Genomic DNA, 24,060 nt, shown 5'->3' on the forward strand with positions numbered 1-24,060 from the left:
CATAACCTATCTAACTTCCTTCACCCTCCCCTTTTATATCGTGATATTTTCTACCTCCGTCTTTAGTGCTTCATATTAATTCATTTTGTATATTGTTTAGGTGTTTACTCCCGTATTATGTAAAAAACAAACAAAAAACTCCCTACTACATATTTATAGTGTATATTTTATATATTGCATATTTCTGTTACATATCCGCCCTTTATTCGTGGTATCACACCCCCTCCATTCTACCTCTATATTTAGTGTTTCGTATTAATTAATTTTATATATTATTTTTAGTGTTTATTCCCGTATTATACCAAAAAAAAAACACAAAACAAAAAACAAACAAACCCCTCCCTACTACATATTTATAGTGTATATTTTATATATATATATTACATATTTCTGTTACTTGTCCTCCCTTTATTTGTTATATCACCTCTATATTTAGTGTTTCATATTAATTTTGTGTATTATTCAGGTATTTACTCAAAATATATAACATTTTCACATATTATATCTAAACAAGGAACCCCCTACCACATATTTATAGTGTATAATTTATATATATATATTTATAGTGCATATTTCTAGTACTTATCCACCCTTTAATCATTATTTCTCACCTCCTTACCCCCATCCTCTAATATTTTTAGTAACAATCAGTATTTAGCTAGCATATTTCCCGAGTGAAAGCCAGAATACGATAAAATTCCCAAAAAAAAGAGACTGCTCACTTTTGCAAACAAACAAAATGCAAACATAAGTGCCTTTCCACCTACCTTGCCATCAGAGCCAGTGTTGATACGGTAGTGGTAGACTCGACCCTCGTACCGCAGAGAGATGGACAGCTGGCCCGGACTGCTCTCGCTCTCACGCACCAAGAAACTGCCATTAATGAGGCTGCTGAGGAGGTACTCGGCTGCACTGCGGGACACAGGACCATGGTACCACGAGTGCTTCTCCAGGCTGTTCACAGGAGTGATGTAATTACTGGGCACCCAGCCCTGGCCGTTCTTAGATAACACTTCGCACCATTCCCCGTTCTGGTTGTAACACAACACACGAAGTTTCTCTCCTGAAAGATGACGGCACAAAAGAAAATTGAAAACAAAATTCAAAAGATCAACCTACATCTCCTGGAAGCCATGTGCAATTACAACATACAATCCCACAAGGAACACATTAGGACATTTCGATATAAATGACCAAACCACATCTGGCAGCAAATCGTCACATTATTCATAAAAGCTAAAAATACAATATGTCCCATAGAAAAAAAAAAATACAATACACATTCCAAATTGAACAAAGATGTATATCCTCCAAAAGAGAAAACTGCATTACCACAATAACAAAATCACTTTGTTATTTATAGATGCATATTAAAAAAACGTCTAAAACCACATATGCCATCCAGAAATCCAAGACAGACTTATCATATGAAAGAGGTGCATCCTTCCCATACTAGGTATACAGACATATGAATTTAGTACTGCAGTTCTTTAACAACCTATGTACAACATACACATCCATTAAACGTAGTTATATGGTTGACACAAACTGTATAGTTGTTAATATTTAGGCTTTACCTTTAGTAATGCTCAGGGTATTGTCTCCACTAGCCACAAAATCATAAAGAGCAAGAAAGAGGTTGGGGTCACTTTCTGTGGCTCCGAGCAGGTTCTCCTTGGAGCTCCAGCGGATGGCATCATTGAGGGATTGAGGTTCTGAGTCACTGCCAAAAGGACGGTGCAAAGCTTCTGGGTGGAAAAAGAAAAAAAGAATAATAAGTGGGTGGATTGATAAGGATCCCCTTGATCTTATCTACAACTTCCAGGTATGAAATAATTTCACATATACAGCATAATACTCAGCAAACACAACACTCCTTAAATAATGAGATAAAAGGAAGTGACAAACGCTAACATAACACAAGGGCTCAGTCATTTCATATACACTCAGTGGCCAGATTATTATGACCACCTGACGTTTGTAGGCAAATTAGCTATAATTAGCTATCATTTTGCGCTGAAGTTGCTAGAGGGCCAGACCATTATAAATAGGGAAGCGGGTTGTTTACCACGACAGTAGAAGTGATTTTTTTCTGAAGATATGGGTAAACAACGCAATTTAACAGCCTATGAACGTGTGATGATTGTTGGCGCGAGCCATGGAGCGAGTATCAGCCAAACAGCAGAATTCGTTAAATGTTCAAGAGCAGCTGTTGTTAAAGTGTTTAAAGACTGGACTGTCAGCCGAAAATCTGGGTCTGAACATGCGAATTGTGGCCGTCAGCGACTAGTCAATGTTAGGGCAGAACGGAGAGTGGCAAGACTGGTACAAGACAACAGAAGGGCAACAGTGCAGTGTCAGATTCCTCGCATCACCTTTCAACATCTCGTGGAGTCATGTCGTGCCCCAACTAAGTCATCTCGTGGAGTCATCTCGTGGCCCAACAAAGTACTGATGGGGTGGTCATAATAATCTGGCCACTCAGTTTATATGTTTATATATTCACAACACATGACCAAGCCGACCAATAGGAAATGCTGAATTTACGAAACAGGCGTCCAGTGCGCAGAGCAAACCGGCATCGACAACTGTGGGAAAGTAGTCCACCTGATAGTTTTGTAGGTCATAGTCAATGTGGATTTGTTTTTAAATATGAAATGGCTATCACAGGTTGTAAGTGATGTTTTGGAGATAAAGGTCATATTTACACTTGTACGATTTAACACACATTGCCCAACTCGTGTTAATGTACAATGAGAGGGTTGCCATCCTTTGGGGGGCCTGTTCACATCTGTGAGCTGTGCTGGCATGCATTGAGAAAAAGAGAGTGTTTTTTGGTACAATAACATGTTTTTGGCAGAACGCATAAAAACACGCATCAAAGCGCACATAAAAACCAACCACAGAAAAATTCAGGCACAAAAAGTTGTGAACACAGCCTAAGGTCTCGTTCACACCTAGGCGTATTTGCAGATGCGCGTCTGTCGCGTGTTTTTTTACCGCGATTCGCGGTAAAAAAGTCGCGCGTTTCCGAAGGCTACTTGGCTGTAGCCCAATGGAAACGCGCTACAAAACGGCCCAAAGTAGTACCTGTACCTTTTCAGGCGTGGGCCGTTGTGGAGCGCGTTAGGGACGGGCGGAAATACGCCAAGGTGGGAAGAGACCATTGAATACAATGGGATTTATATTTTTAAAGCGTTTTGTAGAGCGTTCGTCGAGCGTAGAACGCTCTAAACTTTGCAACGGCCTTGTACCAAAACATACCCAAGACAATGTGTACAAAATGAATGATCCATTTCCATACTTCCTTGTATAACAGATATTTCCTGCACTTTCGGTCACACCCTTTCTCCCCTCAGTCACCAAAAATGTCCATGTTTTGTAAACTATATATAGTTTGTTATTCCTCCACCCTCCCACTACCTCAACCCTCACCTAGGCAAGAGTGACATACCTTTAGCCAAGCGAAGCCTCCTTAGATATGTCACCCATCCCATGGGGCTGCAGGTCAGTAAGTACCAAAGTACCACGAGACTGCGCCTACATAAATAAAATCTATGCAGGCTCACAATTTTGTGACGTGAATATCGCAGGCTGCTAATGGTACATCACTTCTATACTGTTCACAAAACATGCAACTTCTTAGTGATTACGTAAAAACAGAGATTACAGGAAGGGAATGACAAAGAGCAGTAAAATGGTGAAAGGTCCACTTGAATACAGGTATGCGTTGTACATATCAGGCGCCTAACCTTTCAGATATCACATTTACTAGAAAGTAACAAAAGCAAGGGATGCACTTTAAACATGACCATTAGATTAGTCAGGCACATCAAAAGTTGGGTAATTTAAGATGCTCACAGTGCTGAGAACTGCATTACAAAACAGCGTTTGATCTGTCCCACTTCGAGGCAAGCACAAAACATGGTCTTTGATCCTAAAAGTGTAACACAACTTTCATGTGTGAGTTATTACCCTGAACCTATAGCCGGATAATATTTTCAAAAGCAAAGAGGTCCACAGACTACCACATCACAGATGCCCTTGGTGTGATTCTAAGTGTGAGGTGGCTCCAAGCCTGAGGAACATGAGGTCTCCAGACCTAGAGATTGTATTGCTCTGAAATTCAGGGAATCCCTCCATACAAACTAGGTCCAGGAGTCTGGAGGCTAAAAGGAGGCAGCAGACGCTGGAGGAGCCGAGAATAAGACACCGTGGTAAAAATAGGTTATGCGGAGAGCCAGAGAGCAAGACCCCAGGTCTCCAGGCTCCTTCACTGACCACTAGACAGGGCTCATTTCCAATATGACTTCACCCGTGTTTAGCGCTAATTATAGACACGACGTGTGTCATCTTCTAAAATAATCAAGACCTGCAGGATTTCAATCAGCCAGACCATTCCTTGAATATGTTTATTGTTTATGAGCATTCTGGACCACAAAAATAGACTCAAGGCTTATGTTGCAAAGCCATTTAAATAAGACTTGCATGTGATCTGGTAAAGGCAACAATACCCAGAACATTAAGATGGAAATAGAACAGAACTCTGTATTTGACAGAACATATTACTTTCACTGGCTGCCCACTGACATTGAAAGGTTGGATGTACCTTGACGCCCGCGTTTGAATTGCATACGCAATCGAGAAACTGACCCGGATTAGAGACTGAATGCAGAAAAGTGGCAATGCAGCTGGTCTAAATGGTCGCAGTCCAGGAACTTTTAATGGACTAGAATACACATGCTTAAGGGCAGGTTCACACCATTTTAGGGACCAGATCTAGTCCAGAAAATGGTGTGAACCTGCACGTAGTTCCAGTGCATTCAGAGCAGACAAAATGAGACATGCAGTATTTTCTGATCTGGTCTGGAACAGACTGCGCTGGTGTGAACAGATGCCAGAAATAGCATAGGGATACATTAGGATGCATTTTAGGCTGGGAACATTTTGGTCTGGAGATTATCTGGATGTGGTGTGAACCTGCCCTAAAGGGGAAGTTCACATTCTCCCAATATTTGAGAAAATGCACTTACCAACAACACCCCGCCACCTCTCCGCACCCCCACGGCACATACCTGTGTGATCCCCCACCAGTCAAGTGTACAGACACAGTCCCGCAGTATGTAATGAGCATAATACAAATAGTGGGCACTCATCAGAACGGTCACATGACCACATTGGACAATGATAAGTACTACTCATTTTCAGGACCTGGTCTCAAGTTCAAAAGCACTTCTTATTGGTCAGCATGGCCATGTGACCATGCTGACCAATGAGTGCTCACCATCTGTGTGCATTATGGTCATTACATTACGTGGGGGCTGTGCAGCGCATTGTATAAATTGGACACTGGCTGGCGTGGGGTGGGGTATGTGCAGCAGGGGCTGGGAGAGGTAGCGGGGTGCTGTTGCACATTTTGTGAGAAAGTGAACTGTACTTTAAATGGATGAGAGGGGAAAAAAAAGGAAGAAGAAGAAAAGTCAGAAGTCTTTATCTGCAGGCTTGTGCTGGGCTAGTGATAAAGTATGAATGGAGCAGAGTCGGCATCACAGCCAGGCAATGAACATTTGCAGGATTAGATGTCAGGATTGGCAGGCTGTGCGTTTCTCTCAGGAAAGGTTTCCTTTCAAAGATATACCAAAGAACATTATTCAGCCATATGTAGAAACACATGGCACCCAATCAGAAAACATTCCTCACTGTGATGACGGCCATAAACTGAACTCTGGTTGCTATGGGTTACAATGCTTTGTAAATGGTGACAGATCTTTGCACTGCATTAATAAAAGATGGCTTTCTTCAATAGCTCAAAACAGCAGTGGGTGTTGAAGCCTTTACAGATTCATTTTTAAAGGTTGCAGACATTAAGCTTAGTGGATTAAGAAAAAAGCTGCTGCCTTGTGAATTGCTAAAAGTGACCCTCTGGCGATGGGATGTGGAATATGACCGCTTGAGCTGGTCAGAGACTGCAGGCATGCTACAGGAGCTGGCCAGAGACTGCAGGCATGCTACAGGAGCTGGCCAGAGACTGCAGGCATGCTACAGGAGCTGGCCAGAGACTGCAGGCATGCTACAGGAGCTGGCCAGAGACTGCAGGCATGCTACAGGAGCTGGCCAGAGACTGCGGGCGTGCTACATGAGCCGGCCAGAGACTGCGGGCATGCTACAGGAGCTGGCCAGAGACTGCAGACAAGCTGTGAGGGTTTTTGGAAAGTGGGGACATGGTTAAGACAGCTATGGGCTTAGAGCTGCAGCTAACGATTATTTTCAAAATCGATTAGTTAGCAGGCTACACATACACATTACATGAGACTGCTAGAGATCACCGCTATTACAGCCCTTTTACAAACCAATGCTTCCACATTTGTGCCCCATTAAAAATTACTTGTGGCACAATTATTATTTCTCCCCACAAGATCCATTATGAAAGCGGAAAGATAACAAGAGCCAAGGGACGGACAGCCTAGAAACAGATTGTGTGAAAGAAATAAAACAAGCCATCTAACTACTAGAAAACCCAGTCTAAATAATATTTTTTCCTTCACTGATCAGAGTAAGCACCCAGGCAAGTAAAACAGGCTACAGGCAGGGCCCCCCGAGAGTCGCACAATCAGTCCCAAAGGGCCGCAGGTTGGCCACCAGGGCTCTACAGCATATAAACACACTCTCTCCAAGCTTGTATGTTGGCTGTCCTGGCAGCAGACGCCAAGTCTGAGTAAGACTAGACAGTGCCTGGATGGCAGGCCACCCTCCTATGATCATGGCTAACCTTAGACTAGTAAAAGTAAAACATTCTGTCAATCGGAATCCTTTTCTGTTCAATTCACATCTTCATCAGCTAGTCACTGTCATCTTCATCAGATAGCATATCCAAAAACTATAATCATAGGAAAAGACAGTACTACAAATAAACCAACACAAATACAATACACAACGCTTGCTGCATATACACATGCAAATAAGAATTTATATATTCAAGCTCTAGAACCTAATTACATATAGCTTATCCAGGGATCTAGAAGTAAAGCGATCATTCAGCCAGAAAACCAAGTAGCAACTTTGTGCATCTGATTCACTCTCGTCCTCTATGCAACACAAAGTACATCAAAGAGCCACAGGCACCAGAATCATCCGACCTTACCAGGTCTGAAGAAGACATGTCGCCGGAGGGCTTTCTCCCGAAGTGGTGGATTGATCATGTGCCTCTTTCCATGTAAAGCATTAGGAGAGGCCAGGACTGGGCCAAGTATCATGACCGATAAAGAGCTGGTAGTGCAGCTAGCTGCGTGGCATAGATGCTCTGCGTACCTACTGAAAAGAAAGACTACGGCACTGGCATGGCACAGGAATTTGAAGGGCTGGGAGGGGACGGGTGGAGGCAGACACAGCGGACTGGAGTCACATTACAAGCAATGACTTGTAACACCAGTTGCTGTGAAAAGTAATGGAAGTGCAGAAATGATCCGAAGTCCTAAACTTTCCCAAAAATCCAAGGATGGGTAGGCAAGAGAAAAAAAAAAAAACAAGGAGGGTGAAAGACAAGCATACATAAGCACAGAGAAAACAAACCGAGGGAAGTGACCACTGAAGTCCTTCAGAGTGCAACACCAAGTTACTTAATTACATTAATCAAAAATCACCATATTTGATACTTTCCAGGCAATCCCTATTTCTGAAGGAGTATCACTTCATTGTATCAGCACGTCAAATAGATTCAAGTATTAGCCAGGTTTAAATAAAAACATTTATTCATACAATAATGAAACATATACATCATCCTCCGATACAAAATGCAGTGCTGAATCTTCTTATTTCTCAGCAAACTTCAGACGTATTGCAGTTTATTAAATAGCAAACATGGTCACCTTGCATATGGAGATAGAAGTGTTTTATATTCCCGTCCTGCCAGTTTGTTTACAAATGATGACACATTCACTGTAAGGCCTCATTCACACACAACGCAAGCAAAATTGTCTATGCGTGTATATATATATATACGCGCGTGTATGCGTGCACTATATGCAATCCCAGAATGCATCACTCGTAATGGAATTTTTAATGTGCTGTGCGCGTATAGACGCGTAGATGCGCGTAAACACGTGTATATGCGCGTAAATACGCAGAGATACGCTGCCCGGACGCATCTCTGTTCCATTCTGTTTTTGCGCATATATACGCTACGCAAATATACAGCTCTATACGCGGCTGTGTGTATGGAGCCATTTGCATAGGTTGCATATGGTGCGTATACGCTCGCATACGTGCGGCAGTGTGAATGAGGCCTAATGCTGTAAATGTTAAGGGCCCGTTCACACCACATCATCTCCAGACCAGGCTGTTTCTGGGCCCAAAATGCATCCCAATGTATCCCTATGCTATTTCTGGCCTCTGTTTACACCAGCCGAGACCAGAAAAATACTGCATGTCTCAATCTGTCTGGTCTGGAATGCACTGGAAACAAATGAAAGAATGCATGCAAACGCACTGGAACGCACATGAAAGCCCATTTTAAGTGAGAAAATAAAACAACAGCTCCGGAACATGGCAAGATCGCAGTAAAATTGTGGTAAATCCGCAGCAAAACGCAATGCACTGCATTCCAGATCTGGTCTGGAAAAATAAAATGGTGTGAACCTGCCCTAAGAGCCTCATAGCTGTCCCCTAATCCCTGTGGAAGACCATATGTGCCAGAAATGGGGTTCACCTCTCCGACCGGCAAAGTCTACTCCTGAAATGAGCAGTCAGTCATCTGTGTCCATCCAATACCAGTCCGGTATGTATGCCACCACACTCCTGACCGGTATACCCCATGGTGTTGATGTGGAAGATTTGTCTTTGTTGACGAGTAGACATAGAAGGGAATTTATTGGAGCAGACAAAATCTGGAGCAGCTGTGCACAGTAACCAATCAGCTTCTCTCTTTCATTTTCAAACCTTAACTGAATAAACTGAAGAGAGAAGCCGATTGGTTGCCATGCACAGCTCCTCCAGATTTCGTTTGCTCCAGTTTTGATAAATTCCCCCCTATAATGTCACAGAAGCTAGCGATGTTTCGGGGCTGCTTGAGGTCCTTACATCAGGCTCAATATGACGTATCATCATAGCTCTCCACTGATCCCTGTAGAAGACTAGATGTGCCAGAAATGGGGTTCACCTCTCCGACCGGCAAAGTCTACTCCACAGATGAGCCTGTCAGTCAGCCATGTCCGTCCTCTACAAGAACTGAGTGCAGTGGTTCCACAGAAAGATAATAATATGCAGGCATCACCAAGGGGTTCACATCAACAGCATATCATCTTACCAGCATCCCGACTGGCTTTTTCCAAGAGGTCTGTTATCTGAGCATGAACTTAATCCACCATTAAATACAGGCTTGGGTTTACTGGTGAACGTTGGGGAGAGGATAGGCTTCTATGTGAACCCCCTGGTGAAACCTGCACATTACTAACTCCTCTGTTAGTCAATTCAGCTGGATTAACAGCTCCAGTGTAAACAAAACTCTTTCTGTGGAACCACTGCACCCAGCACAGCACTTGAGGAGGAGGAACACACCTGACTAACAGGCTCGGGAGAGGACTTTGATGGTCGGAGAGGTGAACCCCATTACTGACACATAGTGTCTGCTACCGGGACCAGGGGAGAGCTAGGAGACTCCAAGACTTTGCTGGAAATACAGTGTTGCAGTGGCGGTGTCGTCATTTGTGAACGAGCTCAACTGGCCAGACAGAAATAAACTCCTATGTCTGCATATGCAAGGTGGCCACTGCATTCTATAAAAGGGTCGTGTCCTCCAACAGGAAAATACACAATGACTAAAATCTCTGCTACCAGAACAATCACGCTTACCATGAGGATATGTTATTACAAGATAATTTGAGCACTACAATAATGATTGGTTATATTAGTACTATTGCAATTAATACTGATGTAAATGTCATCATTGATATCAGCCAGGCAAGTAGCATTCTCAGGCACAGGTCGGAAATAGCAACCACCATATCTCTACGGATTGCCGTTAATATACTTGAGAAGCATCCGGGAAATGTTTGTGTACAGTGATCCACTTTAAACTTCCCCTTTCCTTTTTTAAGAGGCCAGGTGCCTGGAAAACATTGAGCAAGTCAGTCTTGCTGGCACTGCAAAGTTTACGTTTGCCAGTAAGGCTGAAGCGGCCCACACTTCCGGGAGAGACAGACAACAGCTGGTTTGGCAGAGTGGAGCTGGAAGGCTGCATGTGTGTCCATTCTATAACACAGCTGTCACTGGGATACACCCATGCAACAGGCATGCAGCAGCTGGCAGAGACAAAGCCACTGTCACAGCCAAGAGTCATCAACATTCTGCTATGGTCGAGCAGCAATGACTGGCCACTAAATGGGCTTTAAAGAAAACCTTTCAGGAGAGAAACGGAGGCTGGCCTCTTCTTTTGAGAATACTAGCCCCACCGAATACCGCACTTTGTCACAACTTTAGTATGTTTCTGTTGGCAAAGGATTACCTGGCTATGGTCTAGGACAGGGATAGCTAACGTTTGAGCCCGAGTGCCCAATCTGTAACGCAAAATCAATTTATCTGGCAACACTGAAAATAGGTTGGCATTGTGTTCTAGTTTGGGCACTGGGTTTAAAAACACACATATTCAAACATTTCATGTTTTACTTTATCACTTTGTTTTACATTTTTACTTATCTTAATTATCTCTTACTTTGTTTTTTTTAAATAATTATGGATTTGATTATATTTACTTTTTCATCACTTTTTATTTTAATTATTTCCTACTTATTTTTTAATTTTTACTTTTTATAAATGGTAATTTTTGTTTTTATTTATTTTATAATTTTTTTACTTTTTTTCCCCACTTAACTTTATTGCAAACAAACAGGGGCTAGGAAAAACTACCCGCCCAGCACTGCATGTCCCATTCGTTGGGCAATAGAAATTCAACACTCCTGCCTAGGCTCGCGTGCCACCAGAGGGGCCTCTGCGTGGCCTCTGTGGCTCTAGGTTCACCATCGCTGGTCTAGGACTACTGATGCTTTCAGATCAGAGAAGTTGCACTTTAGCACTATGGTGGAAATCCTAGCAAAAATGGGGCATGTATTTTAGCCGTTTTTGAGTCATACGACAACGGGGGAGTAGAATGATTGGGAGGCACAGTCTATTATGTCACTTTTGTAGAAATAAAACTCTTTGACTGGAATGCAGTTGCTCTCGAAGGGCTTATTCACATGGGCGCAGCAAAAAAAAAAGTCCAGATCCTGTTTACGCTGGTAGACAGATATACGCCCCTGGATGCAGACACTCTGCCCCATCCCAGAAAAAAAAAGAGGAGATTGTCACTGGTTAGCGTGGTCACATGACCACAATGATTCAAAGACAGCTAGCCAATGCAAGCACTATGATGCTGCACAACCTCCAGAGTCATGTAATAAAGTATTTAGGCATCCAAGGAAGTATCACCCTAACCGTCCCCTCCGCTCTTCCCAAGACCTGCTTTCTCCTGCTTTCCAGCTCCCTCGTCAACTCCTCCCACACTCGCCTACAGGACTTCTCTAGAGTCTCTCCTATCCTCTGGAACTCTTTACCCCAACCTGTCCGTCTGTCTCCCACCTTGACTGCCTTTAGGCGTTTCCTAAAGACTCATCTCTTCAGGGAAACCTATCCCACCTCAACCTAACCACTGAACCATCACGTTCCCAAACAATTCATCCCCACACAGCTCCCTCCTCATGTATCACAAGAAGATATACTAACCACCACTTACGAAGCTATCCACAACTCTGCCCCTGAATATATCTCAAACCTTGTGTCAAAAATATGACCCTAACCGTCCCCTCCGCTCTTCCAAAGACCTCCTGCTTTTCAGCTCCCTTGTCAACTCCTCCAGGAGCTCTCCCATTCTCTGGAACTCTTTACCACAACCTGTCCCAAGTCAACCTAACCACTGAACCATCTCAAACAATTAATCCCCACACAGCTACCTCCTCATGTATCACTTGCCCCTCCCTATTAGATTGTAAGCCCTCAGGGGCAGGGCCCTCCTTACCATCTTGTCTTTAATTGTATTGTGATTGTAATGTCTTCCTTATATTGTAAAGCGCTGCGCAAACTGTTGGCGCTATATAAATACTATGTAATAATAATAATAATCCAGATCATTACACTGCCTGGCATGGGTGGCAGGAGATGGTATTCATGGCAGTTGAGTGCAACAGGGACCAGGTGAGTGTGTTGTCAATTAGTTGAGTCTTTTCATTTTGGTAGGTTACAAAGCAGTAATGCACTTTCATCATGGCTCACGCGAGGGCACATTTATAAAACAGTGAATCTGATATCCACCACACATTCAATGCAGGTGAATCTTCCAGGTACCTGTGTTTCAGATGACAGTGATTGGTACACCAAATTCATTGCTTTATAATTAGGCCCCATGGACTTTCTGTTGGACTGTACAAACACATTTTACATTCCCGATTATATCCATTTGACCCATATACACAAACATACAATAAAAGTGGAGGATCCCACAGGAAAAAAAACAATGAGTGCATCGCCATTCTGTCATTATGTTTCACATTGGTTTAAAAGCTGTTAAATGTACTTACAAATTGCCCAATGACAGTCACAGAATTTATCGCTGCGGAGCAATTGTATTACACAGCCAGCAAATGCTATTGTAAATGGCCATTGATTGTGGCAAAATGTATAACCAAGATACCTACAAAATATGCATAACAAAAGAAACTGAGCCCATAAAAAGGTGAAAGGACGAAGGACAGTATAGGTACGGTCCGCTGCTGAGCAATAGTCTGCAGAGAAGGGGAGATGCTCATCAACACTCTGCAAAGCTGCCTCTGGGAAGTGTCACACAATGGGGATAATAGGAATCCAACAGGAAACTGATAACCTTTCTGCTACAGGACCCAGCAAATCATGGGAAACAGGTTTCCTAACATTTTACTGCTGACGCCTGGCATTTGGTTTTATTTTTCTTTGTATATTACTATTATTCTTACTACCAATTATAGCCCATCAATTGCAATTAAAATAGCACACTATTCAATGCCACTGGGGTGTACGGAAACATGCAGAGACAAAAATCAAACCCTCCTGGCTGCACATTCCAAATGACTAATGTTACCTCTAGTATAAATATATCCAAACGCACAGGCGGTTTACGACGTCATGTTAGAACTTATATGCCAGGGGTAGGCAACCTTGGCATTCCAACTGTTGTGGAACTACAAACCCCATGGACTGAAAGCCACAGGCATGGTGGGATTTATAGTTTCATCACAGCTGGAGTGCTGAGTAGGGCTGCAACAACTAATCGACTAAATCGATAATAAATCGATTATTGAAAAAGTTGTAAACTTTTTCATTCATCGATTAATCGGCTTCCGATTAGTTGACCCTGTTCACGGCTCCACACACGCTGTGCGCCGCACCAACTCAAGCTCGCTGCTGCCAGACCCGCCCGCGCGCAAACACGCCGCACCTCCTTCCCGCCAGCCCAAATCCACAATCGGCACAGGGACGCGGGAAGAAGAAATAAGGAGGAACAGGTGTAGGGGGATGACAGCCGCCGATAGACAAGCCCGATCTCAGAAGAAAGTTGCTGGAAGACTGCTCAGGTAAGCCTGCACTTTCCCACACATGGTGGTCTCTAATGTATGTTATACAGCACAATGTACCATCAGCTATAGAGGAATACAAATCCCAGCACTACATTATACACTGTATGTATAATGTAGTGCTGGGATTTGTTGTATTCCTCTATAGCTGGTGGTATTCTGCATTACGCTGTATAGAGGACTACAAATCCCAGCAATAAAACATTATACAGCGCAATGCGGAATACCACCAGCTATAGAGTACAACAAATCCCAGCAATAATACAATATACAGTGGTGCAATGCAGAATACCACCAGCTATAGAGTACAACAAATCCCAGCAATAATACAATATACGGTGGTGCAATGCAGAATACCACCAGCTATAGAGTACAACAAATCCCAGCAATAATACAATATACAGTGGTGCAATGCAGAATACCACCAGCTATAGAGGACTACAAAACCCAGCAATAGTATATAAGAAGAAGCAATGCAGAATACCGCCAGCTATAATGTACTATTGCTGGGATTTGTTGTATTCCTCTACAGCTGGTGGTATTCTGCATTGTGCTGTATAATGTACTATTGCTGGGATTTGTAGTCCTCTATAGCTGGTGGTATTCCGCATTGCGCTGTAGAATGTACTATTGCTGGGATTTGTAGTCCTCTATAGCCGGTGCCATTCTGCATTGATTGATGTATTATTTTACACTTTTCATTTCACTATATTGCACACCACACTTTTCTTTTTTACTTCCACCGCTCCAAGCTTGCTCCTGTGATGGACTACAATCTCAATACAAACTAGTAGTCGCATCACTGGAGCCATTTTTTAAAATGTATTTTATTTTTTAACCGATTAAATCGAACTTAATAAATCGGCCAGCTAATCGATTTTGAAAATAATTGTTAGCTGCAGCTCTAGTGCTGAGGTTGCCTAACCCTGTTATAAGGGCATAGGTGGAACAAACAGCTCCAACAGGATAGCTATACATGCATAGATATTGGGAAAGCAGGATGGAAAATGCAGTCCCACAATGCCCGCATGATTGTCCTCATCTGCATGGTGACTGGAAAGTTAGGCACGGGTGTAAAATATGCAGAACCTATATGATAATGATGTTATACCATATTTTATCAGCAGACGGCACTGCTGGAAAATCTAACTAACTGCAAGTTCTGAAACCCAGAACAGTGAGGGAGGGTACCCACATTGGGTTATTAGGAAAACTGGATCCAAGGAGAAGGCAGGAGGTAAAAAGTACCATTGTATGCAGCTTAATGTTTGACATTCTGATCCCTGAAATGTACCTTCTAAACCACAGATCCAACACTGACCTTAACCAAACAAGTCGGCACCTGCGGCGGAGAGGGGCGCATCAGATGCCTGCCAAACGTGTATACTAAGTTGTGCCCTCGTTCTCGAAGTCTCCCACCCACCAGCCGCCACCAAGTGCTTCCTGCCCAAAAAAATCTGTAATAGGTTAAACCAGACAAGGTTTCCTTTTTTTATTCCCAATACATGCTAATCAACCTGTGCCTTGAGGGCTGTTGATGAATTCCCAGAATATAGATTTAGCCAAAGCTTACAGAGCACGTACACCAGGGATAGGCAAACTATGGCCCTCCAGCTGCGGTAAAACTACAAATTCCATCAATGCATCTGCCTCTGGGAATAATGCCTGTGGCTGTCTTGCAAATCCTAATGGGATTTGTAGTTGCACCACAGCTCGAGGGCTGGAGAGAACCTTGCATTTCATCCTCAACCTGTGAGCACAAACACTCAAAGACCTAAACTGACTGTCACCATAAACCAGGGTTGAACACATGCCAGGACCAATGAAGCCAATAAGCCCTAGCCCTCATTCACATGTGTAACAGTCGGCCCGTACAGATCCGTGCTGTGTGCACGGCCATATCGGGCAGCTCCTGGGAAGGACAGGTGCTGCGTGTGATTTGTACGCAGCAGCCTGTCCTTCTCCATGGGAGTACGCAGCCATACGCCGACCTACGCTCACCCGACCTGCACGTCCGTACGGGTGTCCCTGCTCGCACGCAGACAGGATCCATCCTTAGACCTGAAGGAGACTGTGCAATCTCATTGTAATATGTACGGTCAGCTTATGGTTGCTTCAGCCAACTGTCATAGTACTGTACCTCAGGCAAGTAAAAACCAGGCAACAAAATCTAAATGAAAGTAGTACTAGACTGTTGTAGAAAGGAGCTAGTAATCTGCGTAATACAATTTGGTTTTGGCTGAATCCTATTATAACCATAAAATAAAGGAAACTTGATGAAGAGCATAGCTGTGGGGTGACAGGTCTTATAAAGTGCCATCATACAGAACAGAAATACCAACCCTGCCCTACTATACACACAGAAGGTACACATTCATCAAAGTAGAAGTGGTGGGTGAAAGTCAGGGCAGCGCAAAGGAAAAAACATTTCACCTAGTATTCCAACCCTGCCATGTATTTGGATGCGAGGAAAGTATAGGCCTGAGGCTTCTCTAACCACAATGTCATAGAACATCCTGTACCACCAGGGTTTCATAGACGTTTGCTAGTTACATAATACTTGGAAGACAAAATCTGTGGGTGTTTAAAGCCCTAATAGCTACTATGCAGTTTCTTTAAAAGCTATCAATTATTACCTGGGAGGAAAACGCAGAGCAAAATGGTTTCCTATGAATTTCGAGCATGAAACACCATGTCAGACGTCAGTGTAGTAAAACAATGGAGTCTTTTATCCCATACTTCCCTTTGTCATTAAAACAAGCTCCAAGCCTGGTGGAGTTTACTTTGTTTCCGAAACTAAAGGCAGCCATTGTTTAGGTATCCAGGTAGCCACGGTTCCCGAATACAATGGCCGGCAGTGGAGATTCCTCCATCCACACTGTTTACCATGGAAGGGGGAATGGACTGATTTTCTCTCATTCAGCCTGCAAGCCGAACATGAGAAAATCTAGGCAGTACTGCTAGCTTTAGAGCTCCTGAACTGCATACTTGCTTGTTCAGAGACAGTGACTAAGAAGTACTTAAAAAGAGAACTATAAAGTGATTAATTTCCACTCAGCCACATAATTACAGCCGACCTATGACAAAGAAGCTGTCACAGGTCGGCTCTATTGATCAGGAAGTGAGCAGAAACATGCACCGATCTTCTCACTTCCCAATCGTCTCCATGCAGTGATATATATATATTGTATTTCAGACAGGCAAGCCACCAACATATCACCACTTACAGGTTTTCTGGTCTGTGTCCAACTTATTTATTTTTAAACACACGCAGTGTATGTAGTCAATTTGTAGGTACTACTTAGGCACGGGACACTTGTCTAAAGACGACTGGGGGTTGGAAACTACTTTAAGCTAGGAAATGGACAAATCCCCATTGCCATGGTTACTTGAAAATGTCCGCCAGTGAATGGGACATCCTGGCCTGGAGCTTCTGCATTCTCTCCTTGTCATCTGAGTGATGTGTTGCATTGCCTGCATTAGTAGGAAGCATAACATGGCTTCCTTTATGCTCCATGTCATGTGCCTTTTTGTCACAGGAAGCAGAGTGTAGGGGAAACTTGGCTCGTCTGCCTAGTGATATCCACAATGAGGTGGGTCCCTCAGCTACTGAAGAGATCTGAGTGGAGAAGCCCTTAAAGACACCATTATGTCCAACTACTGTAATACTGCTGTAATCAATGAACAGTATACCTATACCACCAAACATGACACTAAAAGCGAAGTCTCATGGGAGGTGGGTCCACTGTGTCACGAGGTTTCATTCTGAGAACATTCTTAGTTTGCTCTCAGATTTTGGAAATATTTATCCTGGACAACAATTAGCCTGCACACAAGGCAGAAGGGGAGCCAACATGGCTGCAATGACCCCTTAGAGTTTGGTACAAAGAGAAAAGAATAGTCCCAAGCAATGAGATGTGAAAATCAATTTCACATATTCATATATGCAGGTCTATTATTACTATTATGGACAAAATAATGTAGAACCCATGGGTTGATCAAACATTGGAGCCAACAGAAGAGACAACTGCCACAGAAAAGTGGAAGAATCCAACACAGTCAAGATACATTGGCCACCTGGCTACTGGGACACACTCATGGATCATTCAACCTATCCAATTAAGACTTCCCACTCTGAGGGTGGTCAGACAGAAGGTGTCTGATGCCGCAATGGTCAATGGAAATGTGCCCAATCCACCCAATCCAAATGAAAAAAAGAGGCTGCCACCTCATGGCCAGTTGACCTATGCCATTTCTTGTCATTATTTCTTATCCTAACTGAAAAAACAGATTATAGTTTTTAAAAGGAATAGAGCTTGAGCCTACAACAACCCATTTTTGGAGGAATCCAAAGTGGCAGTGGACTACACCCTTCCAAGCGTATTCTATATCCCAAACCTTCCACTACAATTGGTGACATTACAGCTAACACGTAATAGAACACACACTCTTGTTTAATTATAAAATTGAGGGGTTACTTTCTCAAACCTTCCCCGGTATATCTGCTTTGAATCCCCTAGACAAAACGAGCAGTGCTACCCCTGCACTGCAAGGGTACGTTGTTTTTTTAAATTCCCAGAGTTCTTTATTAAAATATGGCTTAATATTCCAAGGTAGCCCAAAATGCGAATTAGTAGCATACTTGTTATTGGAAGGCCTAAGCCATCATTGTGGTACCCTACAGGTTGTGAACATTGGATGTTGGCTACAATATGGAGACAAGCTAAAACGACAAACAGACGCAGCACCAGAACCTATGAAGGACTAACAGGATGAAACCAATCTTTATTATGACATACAGACACCATTGCCAGTTTTTCTCATTGCATAAGTAATCTATGAATAATACAAGACGACCAGCTATCTAGGGAATGGAGGTGTGGCAGCTTTCCCGTGTCTTCTTACGTCTTCGGTCGCACAGAATGACTCTGCTTTGGGGAGGTAAAGCAATGTGCGAGCTGTACACAGCACCCAGTGCAGGGATTGGATGGTAGCCAAGGACAGCTTAAAGGTAACCATGGTGACCAGATACTGAACACAACAAGGGCAAGCTGCATAAAAATGACCTTGTAAGCGTTTCAGTGCCCTGGCAACGGGGTGTGTCCGTCAGAGCATCTCCCATTTACAGCAGTGTAATACATGAATCATTTATTCTCTTGTCACCGAAATCGGAGTTAGTTCAACTTCAAATATGTGAAGAATCTTTTCTTACGCTCCATTCCCATTCTTACGTCCCGGCTCACACCCTTGTGACTTGAAGCAAGAAAAAAGGATTGGTGTTGCCTCTAGTGAATAACCGGGCCCTTCTTTTTACCGTTCAACTTTCATTGAAGACTTAAAGGAGAACTATGGGGTCAGTGTTTTTCCCCATAGTTCTCCTTAGGGTAACGGGAGGACACAAACTAGCGTCCTCCCGTTACCCTAAGCTCAGTATACCGCGAGCTGTACCGAGACTTAGATGACGGGATCCACCGAGCTGCGTGAGTGACAGCTGGCTCTGCCTATCTAGAGGCAGAGCCAGCTGTACCCGCCCCCTCCCCCGTGCGTTCCGCCAGTCAGCGCTGGCAGATCGGAGCGGGGAGAGGGGAATCCAGCCCCTCCCGTCACGGCAGAGAGCCGTGACAGGATCGGAAGGTGAGCGAACCTGGTATGTGTTCGCTCACCTCCCGATCTACTGAGCTGACCTGTGACAGTCTCGTCACAGGTCGGCTAGAACTATGAGGTGAGTGAAAAGCACTCACCTCATAGTTCTCCTTTAATGCGCAGGTTCACGCTAGATGCACTCAAATACCATTAAACAGCCATATAAAACATGTACCTAGATCGGGGCACCTTTTTTCACAGCTAAATGCAATATTGATCATTTAGGATCCTAAAACCCGATATTGCTCATGAAGTGTATTATATAGACCCAACTCACACCTAAACCTCCATAAAAACAAACAAGAAGATATACTAACCACCACTTACGAAGCTATCCACAACTCTGCCCCTGGATATATCTCAAACCTTGTGTCAAAAATATGACCCTAACCGTCCCGTCCCCTCTTCCAAAGACCTCCTGCTTTCCAGCTCCCTCGTCAACTTCTCCAGGAGCTCTCCCATTCTCTGGAACTCTTTACCACAACCTGTCCGTCTATCTCCCACTCTGACTGCCTTTAGGCGATCCCTAAAGACCTATCCCAATTCAACCTAACCACTGAACCATCTCAAACAATTCATCCCCACACAGCTACCTCCTCATATATCACTTGCCCCTCCCTATTAGATTGTAAGCCCTCACGGGCAGGGCACTCCTTACCATTGTGTCTTGAATTGTATTGCGATTGTAATGTCTTCCTTATATTGTAAAGCGCTGCTCAAACTGTTGGCGCTATATAAATCCTATATAATAATATACACCACTGATAGAAATGTCTTATATTTAGTATAAGCCGTATGCTAGGGATGCTCAATCCTTTTCACAGAAGACATGTAGGAGAATAAGAGGAAATGGTCCTCTGACAGCAGGAAAATCCTAAATATTCGGAAGGGACTTCATGCAAATGAACCATTTCCTAAGAAAACTCTGCATTGCAGGCAATCCTGCAGAATGTGTAGCTGCCTCCTATTAGCCGTGTGAGCGGAGTATTATTGAACTCCCCTGATGTATTACTGATCTCTGTAGCAGCTTGGGCGAAGCATCACAGCCTCCTGCTAAGTGTCATCATAAGCAGATCAGCAGCTTCCTAATGGAATAATCCTGTATGAGGCATAAACATGTGCCTGTCCTACAGCAGATAGGTCTTTAGCCGTGCAGTATACAGAGCAGCGAAGTAGAGCATTGAACCTCATCTGCCCCCGACAGAAAAATAACAAGCTCTGCCATGTCACAGACCCCTAAGGGACAAGTTTACACTTCTGCACTCCAAAACACATGCTTATTTATTCCACATTTTAAGCACATTTTCATTGATTCAGTAGGTTTAAATGTTGTTGTTTTTTTTAGTACATTTCAACATGCGTTTCTAGAGGTGAGAACTGCTCTGTGCATCTCTATGCATTAAACTGCATGTACCTTTAATTCCTAGCCGCTGTCAGGTAACTGCAGGAAGCTGGCTATTGGTTTTAAAACGTACAATACAAAAATGCATACGTGACATCTGGTACGGACATCTTTATAAAGGTGCACTTTAAAATTATTATTAATTCATAGCTGAAATTGCCTGAACCTGTTCATTTCGGAGGACCTTTCACTAAACACGCCACCATTTCCTTATCAAACAAATACACATTTCAACTTAATTTGCTCGGAGGTCCATTAATGTCATAGAGACTTTAGGTCTCCTGGTCCCCCTTACATAACAAGACACACGTTTAGATGTGAACACTTGCCAGTATCCTAGGGCAGGCTCCATCTTACATAACAAGTTCTTTTGCTTCTAAGCAGTCGCTGCTCCAAGTCTCATGCCCATGGCTGGAAACGGCTGCACAGATTGTCTGAGGGTCCGAGTTTATGGCAGTGTGCAAATCCCGGTACACATCTAACCTTTAGCGCTAGTTCACACCAGAACTGCATGCGTCTGCGCAGCTGAATGCAATGCATTTTTCTGCGATTTTACCACAATCTTTTTTTGTGTGCTTAACCTGTTGCCGTCCGCCCGTTGCAAAAAAACGGACGGACGGCGGACTCGCATTTGTGGGTTGCCGTAACCCCGTCTTTTATATTTTACCAAAAAATTGGGTAATAATAAATGTTTTATCATTTAATATAGGGGAAACAGTTTACATTTTTCCCCCCCTTAATATAGTAAAAAATAAAACCCCCAGTGGTGATTAAATACCACCAAAAGAAAGCTATGTCTGTCCCCAAAAAATAGTATAACATTTATTTCAGTACAGCGTTGCATGACGGAATAAACGTCAAAGTACTGCAGCGCTGAACACTGAAAAATGGCCTGGATGGGAAGTGGGTTTAACACCGCGGACTTGAAGTGGTTAAAATGGGTTTTCAGGTGCTTCCAAGTACGTTTGCATGCATTTTATGCGTTCCATTGCGATCCAATGCAGCTAAAAAAGGGCAAGCGGTATTTTTTCTGACTGCATTGGAATGGACTGCACTGGTGTGAAAAGAGCACTAGAAATCCCAAAGGAAAGCATTGTGATGCATTTTGGATGCATCTGCCAAACTGAACGGACTGCATCAGAACTGCATCTGGTGTAAACTAGCCCTTACAACCACGGCTTCAGCTTCTACATTGCCTTGTACACGTTGGCTGCATGTAAAAGCGTGGCACATCTGTGACTCCCGAGCAGACACATATGGATGACGTATACTATACATCCGTTTCCGGCCTAGAGTTACTGTCACACTAGACCAGATTGATATGGAATTCAGGAGCTGGTCTGTCCAATCAAGGAGCCACCTGGATTTTTTTTTAGGAGCCAGCTCCATTGACAACTAGAGAAAACCTCAAAAGTTGGGTACCAGCTGGCATTAGAATTGGCAACCTGGCTCCTGGGATTTGTCCAGCCCGACACTAGTCACAGATTATCTGATCTGTTTCTGGGGAATACTCACCAATGAAAGGATCGCTTTGGAGGACACATGCGGGCAATAAAACACCAGCTTACATGCATCGTTCCCATGCACACTAGGTGAGCAGGGTGTTACTTTCTTACTGGCAACTTCCATTTTGAGGTGTTTTCAGCAATGAAGAAGTGCATTGCCGTAGAAGTCAGAAGGGACAACACAAAGAAAGCAGGCAAGCGTTTTCCCTCTATTCTCTAGTGATTCTGTCACTGTCAAGCATTGCTTACAACAAAAGTGTGACATTAGGGTAACTTTGTAATGGTGGCCACAACTCCAACGCTACTTAGAAGCAGCTGGTGTAGAACACTGGTGTCTTCACAATTAAAATTTATCACACATGTCTCAAGTTCAATTAGCAGCAAATGACATATCGGTTTCACATGCAGTACAAGACATATCCCGTCAATAAATGTGTCCTAGCTGAATTCCAAGCATTGCCAAGAGTCGATGTTTACAACTGCAATCCACTTTAACACTATACAGGCCTCTGTCACATAAGCTGCACACACAACTCTGTGGCTCTGCAATCTCCGAGATTCTCTCCAGGATCCTGAGGGCCCTTTATTTTGTCCATCCCTGCCTTTCATGCCGATTGATCTATGTATCTAACAAATGAATCATCTCTCCTACATATAGTCTTCAAACAACTCCTACAGGCAATATGCTCTCATTTCTCAGATTACCTTCAAGATTTCTAACCAAGCCGCGGGCTGTAAGAATAAACCTTTTTATATATCGGGAGTTCTTTCAAACATGAAAAGGTAACGTGATTCTACATTGCCCTAAACTATTTGTTTAGAATTTCCAGTGTGCTAAAGACATTACAGCCCATCTCTCACACAAAAGACATGGAATCGAAGAGGAGCCCTACAAAAGTCATAGCATTTACACCCATACTGTGGTGACCTGCATTTTACCGCACCAGATCAACATAGGTCACCGCACAGATACATGAAACATTTGTTTTCTATGTATCCCATTCACATCGCAACGCAGGTGCGATAGGCAGTGCGCTGCAATAAAATACAAATATGCTGCATTTTATCTCAGCACACTTGATGCCACCACACTGTGTGGGGACCTGAATGGGGTGTACATATTGTGCGCTACCAATAAAGTTAAAAAGCGGATGGGCCAGTGTGAGCAGGCCCTAAAGCTAATTCCACCTTTAATGCCATGATCCATCCATATTTAGGGTGTAACATGGTGCCATTTCCCAGCCCCCACCCTCAAACCGCCCCTGTTTACTGCACCCAAAAAGTTCTATTTTTGAATTTGGCAGGGCCAAGCATGGCACAGCGCCCTCTCAGCCGCATCATTCATTCACAGATGCATTCGCAGGAAGAGTGAATTTAAAAAAAACTACAAGTCCCATATACAAATGTGGCAGAGGAACTCTTAGTTCTTAATGGCGTACAATTGCGGTGACTTCACTGCACTCTTAATCCATTCCAGCTCCATAACTGAGGGCTCATTCACACCATGTCCAGACAAGAACAGTTTGTTTCCGGACCAAAAAAGCATCCCAATGTATCCCTATGGTATCTCTGGGCTCTGTTCACACCAGCGTAGTCCGTTCTGGTCCAGGCAAAAACAAAATACTGCTCGTCTCATTTTCTGTGGTCTGGAATGTACTGAAACGCATCAAAAACGCATACAAACGCACTGGACCGCACCTGAAAGGTAATTTTAAGCTACAAAAACACTCTGCAACGTGGCAAAATTGCAATGCACCAGGTTCCAGATCGGGTCCGGAAAATGTAGTGAACCTAGCATTAAAGTGACATTAAACCGTCAGATTTTTTAACATAAAACAATACTGTAATGTGTGCCTCACTGTAATCCATGGTTGTT

The 24,060-nt window shown here is 43.4% G+C and overlaps 1 protein-coding gene across 1 annotated transcript in view; it reads right to left on the minus strand.

The window, feature by feature from the left end:
* The window catches only part of ABL2 (ABL proto-oncogene 2, non-receptor tyrosine kinase), a 52,309-nt gene that overhangs the window by 9,804 nt on the left and 18,445 nt on the right, over positions 1–24,060 (minus strand). Inside the window, exons 3-4 of the mRNA XM_018575127.1 lie at positions 1,578–1,748; positions 768–1,063 (exon numbers count right to left, since the gene is read on the minus strand). Coding sequence (XP_018430629.1) covers positions 768–1,063; positions 1,578–1,748 — 467 coding nt within the window. The remainder of the gene's footprint in view (positions 1–767; positions 1,064–1,577; positions 1,749–24,060) is intronic.

This window comes from Nanorana parkeri, unplaced genomic scaffold (genome assembly GCF_000935625.1).
Source record: "Nanorana parkeri isolate BGI_ZX_2015 unplaced genomic scaffold, ASM93562v1 scaffold52, whole genome shotgun sequence".
Taxonomy (NCBI): Eukaryota; Metazoa; Chordata; class Amphibia; order Anura; family Dicroglossidae; genus Nanorana; species Nanorana parkeri.